The sequence below is a fragment of the Tiliqua scincoides genome, chromosome 1 (assembly GCF_035046505.1).
Source record: "Tiliqua scincoides isolate rTilSci1 chromosome 1, rTilSci1.hap2, whole genome shotgun sequence".
Taxonomy (NCBI): Eukaryota; Metazoa; Chordata; class Lepidosauria; order Squamata; family Scincidae; genus Tiliqua; species Tiliqua scincoides.
The window spans coordinates 140,176,965-140,182,964 of NC_089821.1; the positions used below are offsets into that span (position 1 = coordinate 140,176,965).

Below are 6,000 nucleotides of genomic sequence, written 5' to 3' on the forward strand. Positions count from 1 at the left end.
GTCTCTGGGTGAGAGAGGTGGTGGGTGCACATCCTGCCCCACCAGGACCATGTGGCCTCTTAGGTAACTGAGGATCTACAAAAGAAGCTGACCCAGGTGAGAGGCAGAGATTAATAGAGTTAGCCAGTTAGCTTTGTTGTTTTATGCTGATATGTTTCCTAGAAGTTTTTATGCCTCTAGCATTTGCTGCCTTTTTGTAACTTTTTGTAACCCTATGTACTTAATAAAGTAGAAAATCTTTTTACCATGTTGGTTCATTGTCTGTTGGGGACAAAGGTTCAGAATCCTGCCTAGCCGTTCAGCAAGCTACCAAAAATCCTCATTGTGGACTAGAAACTTGAGAACTGAGACTTTAAGTAAAGAAAGTGCTCAGTGCCTACAAGGGATATAGTTAAGCCTAGAGGGTCTCGGGTTCCCTGTACTGAGGCACTGGCTCCTACAGGGTGGTAGCAGTACTACCGAACAGGGATCTTTGAGGGCTCTAGGGTTCAGAACCAACAACTCTGAGCACCCCAAAACCCTGGGAGTGAGACCCAAGTGTACGACACCGCTACAGCTGGGGAAAAAGAGGATGCTGGGCAGTGGCGTAGCTAGCGAGGGTAGGGGTGGTCCCCCCCCGGGTATCAGCCTTGGGCGGGGTGATACCACAAATGCCCCAACATCGCGAATATCGCGGAGGTTCAGAATACCCCATCATGCTATATACCTTTGGATGTGGAATTTCCAGTGGAACGCAATGCAAAAATCTGGACTGAAATATCTCCTTTCCATCAGAAGTTATGGCCAAAAAAGCAGAAACAAAAAATGCATGGAATCCTATGGAAAATGAAACCTAGACATATCGCAAGATTACTTGTGAGTAGGCAAACCTGCCATAGTTCGTCGGAAAGGGCAGGCTGAGAGGAATCCAAAGACACCAGAATGGTCCTGATTCAATTAATGCAGCCCCCCCAAAAACACCCAAGAAGGAATTCCCTCCCTCCAAGCAGATGAATGTATTAAGCCCTATGGAAAGCAAAAGTAAGCCACAGGGTCGCATTTACTCTTGAGTAAGCAAACGTGCCTTGGCTCCTGGTCAAGTCAGGCAAAGGGGAATGCAAGGCTAGCTGCATGGTACCAATCTGATGAAAGTGGAGCTCAACAAATGCTCCAGAAGGTAGCACCCCCAAAGAATAAAACAGAGGCTTCAGCTGGTAAGGTCCATTTTATTTGTTTTTAGACTTGTAAGGCCAGGTGGATCCAGATAGTGCTATGCTTGAAATATAAGAATTTACACTGAACTGGCCAGTGGGGAGGGCTGAAAATCTCACTGATTTTTTTTTTTGGGGGGGGGGGGTGTTCTTGTAGGCATGCTACATAGAAAATTCACTTGCTGGAACAGGGCTGGCTTCCCCTTATTTAATTATTTGTTTTTCTTTAATTTAATTATTTATAATTATTTATTTTATTGTGCTTGATGATGTCACTTCCAGCCATGGCATCACTTCCAGTGGGTCCTGGACATATTGTCATTCTAAAAAGTGAGTCCCAGTGAGAACCACTGCCTTAACTCAAAACAGGTTAATTAGACATTGGGGGGGGGGCCTGACACCCTAGTGACCAAAATTCTGGAAATCATGGCTTTTAGGAATAATACCATCATGTTATATACCATTTGATGCAGAATTTTATCCATTGCTTGTGGGAAAATATTCACTGCATTTATTTTCTGGCCTTTATTATTATTCATTTCAAATCCTGAGCTGCTTAGAGGAAGGGTGGTATAAAAATGTGAATAATTGAATAATTAATTAATTAATTAATTAATAATTAAAAAATCAATTATGTCATTTGGGGTAACAAAAATTTATGGGCCCCGGGTGTCAAATGACCTAGCTATGCCACTGATGCTGGGGACATGCTGTGATGCCCCTGTGTGTTTGTCCTGGCGCCTAAAGGCACCGTGGTGCAGCATTTGGGAACTATTGCATTGGCCCATATGCAACTTCATTCATCATTTGATATAGTATGGATTTTATTCTACCTAAAGCTAAGCAAAGTCAGCATTGCTACATTATAAATATAAATACATTATAAATATAAATACAGGCTAAAAGCAGCCGAGGGATATAACTCATAGAAGAGGAAAAACATAATCATAAATGTCTGGTGAAACAAAGTGTCATCAGATGACCAAAGACCAGCATTGAGAGGACCAGGTAAACCATCTAGGGCAGAATGCTCCATAACTTGGGTACTAGAGCTGAAACGGTCCTGTCATGCATTTCTGCTAACTTGACTCTTGATGGCAGGGGAACAGAGCAGGGCCTCTGATGATGACTGAAATGTGACAGCAGATTCATGTGAGGAAGTGCCTTTCAAATAACCTGATCCCAAACTATGATTTTAAAGGTAATGAACAGTACCTTGAATTATGTTTGGAAACAAACTAATAATCAAGTAATTGGAATGAAATAGAAGTTCCATATGCCCAAGCCTGGGCCTTCACAAGGACTCCAGCTGCCACAATCTGTACCAGTTTCCTCACATTTTTCAAAGGCAGCCTCATAAGAACATTACAGTAGTCCAACCTGAACGTGATGCACTGCCCAATTCCATCTCTCAACGTATTATAGCATGCAGCCTTACCAATGGAGCACATAGTGCTTGCTATGGTGGTGGTGGTGGTGGGAAATCAAACAACCTGCAGAAAGTAAGTACAAATATCCCTGGTGGGATACAGGATCACCTATGGATCCCATTTTGCTGGCGCAAGTCTGAAGAAAGCCAGTGGATGGTGTGGGCAGAAAAATGGGGGATAAGATCTGGTATGCACAACTGCTGCCGGATCCACTCCCTCCTTTCCCCAACATTTACCCCTGGTTCCTCACCCAAAAAGCCCCGTTACCCCCCTCCCTGCACATGGCCTGCCCCGAGTGCCAACTTACTGGCACTTGTGGAGCCTCCTGGAGCTGCTGCTGCTGCAGCACTTGCCGTGTCTCTTGCCATTTGCAGCAGTGGCCTGGCTTTTGTGCCACTGTGAAGTACTTTGTGCTGCCAGACTGCTATGACTAGGGCCTAACAGAACAAGTCTATACACATTTACTCAGAAGTAAGTCCCACTGTGTTCAGTGGGGCTCACTCTCAGATAAGTGTGTATGACATTGCAGCCTTAGTTTTGCATGTGATTATTTAATTTACTTCACTATGTAAACCAATTTGCAAACTTTTTTGTTGAAAAGTGATATATAAAATATTAATAATAATAAAATAATAATAGTGGTGTAACACTTCCCCCAGGTGGGGGTGCAGTTGGCACACCAGCCAAAGCTATACAGACATGCTTCCCAGCTACAGTCATTATGAGCTTCCTAGCTCAATCATTTTGTATGATTGAGACATACAAAATTATGCAGGGGATGGACAGAGTGGATAGAGAGATGCTCTTTACACTCTCACATAACACCAGAACCAGGGGACATCCACTAAAATTGAGTGTTGGGAGAGTTAGAACAGACAAGAGAAAAAATTTCTTTACTCAGCGTGTGGTTGGTCTGTGGAACTCCTTGCCACAGGATGTGGTGACGGCATCTGGCCTGGACGCCTTTAAAAGGGGATTGGACAAGTTTCTGGAAGAAAAATCCATTATGGGTTACAAGCTATGATGTGTATGTGCAACCTCCTGATTTTAGAAATGGGCTATGTCAGAAGGCCAGATGCAAGGGAGGGCACCAGGATGAGTTCTCTTGTTATCTGGTGTGCTCCCTGGGGCATTTGGTGGGCCGCTGTGAGAAACAGGAAGCTGGACCAGATGGGCCTATGGCCTGATCCAGTGGGGCTGTTCTTATGTTCATATGTGGTGCTGATGGGAGCTTTTCTACCAAAGCAAACTGTAGTCTGGGGAATCCTCAATCAATATTGGGGCTACAGCAAAGGATTAACATACTTTCCCATTTTCTGTACTCCTGATATGGATTGAGAGACCATGACTCCTAATTAGTAGAGAAAACTTAAGTGTGTCAGTTCTAATAATGTGCTTAACATAATATTGTGCTGTATGGCTGACATAACTGAGAATCATTCTAGTTTAAGATTATACAAGTTATAGGGAAAGTGAAAGTAGCCCTTACATTCTGCCAGTTGTTGCTTCTCATATAAATAGCCAATGTCCATTTGTGATTCTAGAAGAGAGAAAAGGGGGGGGGGGTAGAAGAAAGCTTAATAGTCAAATCAGAGTTCTAAATAATCAAAGTGCTAAATATAGTTTGGAGAAATAGAGTTCTGGGGCGGGGGAAGCTAGTTACAAAGTCTTTCACTCTTGGACGGATGTCTTTAAATTTTAGTGAAAGAAAGGCTTAAGCTATCCCAACAGGTGGGCCAATATTATAGAAGTTTCAGTCTAATCAGATAGTGAAGTGACCTGCAACTGAATCCTAACCAGAAGCTGAGTCAGTCTATCATCAGAATTCTGGAGGCAGCATATTAACCACCAAGTAAACGGTATGGGATGCCGACACAAACCACTATTTTTCCCTGGACCAAAACAGGAAGGAATTCTAGCTGAAAAGACCTTTTGGCCCATCATGAATCTTCTAGGATTAACAGGATTAATCAGATAAAGAAAATTGATCATTCACTCTGAAATGCCTATTTCAAACATCAGGTAAGGAGTATCCAGAAGGCCAGCACCAGAGCACTCCCATGAAGGTACAATGCCCTCTGCTGGAACTCCAATGAATAAAAAAGAATTTACTGGAATGCCAAATATCAATTTAAAATATGATGTTACTTTTAGACCATTTTTAAGAACCTATTTTTTACAGAAGGAAGTTAAGATTGTTGATGTAAAATACTGTTTTGTCAACTGCTGAAAAACAATTTCAACCAATGATTTGACTATAATCAACTGCAGAGAAATTCAGGTTGCACAATATGATTCATAAAACATTATAATGCTTTGTTAATACAGAAGTATAAAAATATTTTTTATTCAGTTCTGAAAGCTTAAAAACTCTATTAACAGTTCAAAAGTAGATATATTCTTATTTTAACCATTACCTTACCTGGTTCTTTCTTGTCATAGTAATGATAGATCCCAATGTCTTGGTCTATACATTATTAAGGAAACATGAATTATGATTCTGGCACATGAAAGAAAGCAAACATCTGGATATACAGAAGGTATTTTATGGATGAAGTTGAGAACCAATGCATACAGTCACGCAGATATTTGAAAGTTCTCTTTATGTTTGAGGCGTTCCATGTGCTAATAAAAAGCTAAAAATCTATAATTTGACACACCGACAAGGGTCTTTTCCTCAATTGCTTGACATAAAAAACTGGGTGGGAGATTTGGATGAATTCAGTAAAATACTGTGGCCACTGAAAGTGCAATCTATTACAAACAACAATAAGGCAGTGCAGTGTACAGCTAAGGATACCCACTGCAGAAAAGCAGTGACAAGGGATGTGGCATAGGTCTTCTTGGTGTATATAATGTCCACCCATGTGCCTTTTTAAAATTCTGTGTTTCTTTAATTGAAAGGCTAGTAGCCTCATTTTACAGCTTTGCCTAGTGGGGACAATCAGTGGATGGTAAGTAAAAATGAACCTTTTACCGAATTTCTGAAACAGGGTACTAAACTGAATACTGATGCAATGTGGTAAATGTTCAAATTTCAAATCTGAAAATGTGATAATGCCTGTTTTACCTTCCACATGTAAGGTGCTCTTCAAAGACCACAAGTGCATCTCAGAGAGAAAGACAGACATCTGACTCCGTCTACAGCTAATTCTAGAAGACATATAACAAAGAAAAATTCATTTTTGGTTAAACTGAAAAAAGAATCAAAAAGAACTTTGCTGTAATTGTACATCAAAGTGAATATTACATGAACTGTTTAATATGCCCCAATCCTGTATTGGCAACCTTCAGTCTCGAAAGACTATGGTATCGCGTTCTGAAAGGTGGTTCTGGCACAGCGTCTAGTGTGGCTGAAAAGGCCAATCCGGGAGTGACAA

General features: G+C 41.3%; 1 protein-coding gene across 1 annotated transcript in view; it reads right to left on the minus strand.

Moving 5' to 3' along the window:
* The window catches only part of WDPCP (WD repeat containing planar cell polarity effector), a 137,648-nt gene extending 131,893 nt beyond the window's left edge, over positions 1 to 5,755 (minus strand). Inside the window, exons 1-3 of the mRNA XM_066638046.1 lie at positions 5,691 to 5,755; positions 5,043 to 5,087; positions 4,110 to 4,160 (exon numbers count right to left, since the gene is read on the minus strand). Of these exons, the coding sequence (XP_066494143.1) occupies positions 4,110 to 4,160; positions 5,043 to 5,087; positions 5,691 to 5,751 (157 nt within the window). The 5' untranslated portion in view covers positions 5,752 to 5,755. The remainder of the gene's footprint in view (positions 1 to 4,109; positions 4,161 to 5,042; positions 5,088 to 5,690) is intronic.
* Between the last annotated feature and the right edge of the window lie 245 nt (positions 5,756 to 6,000).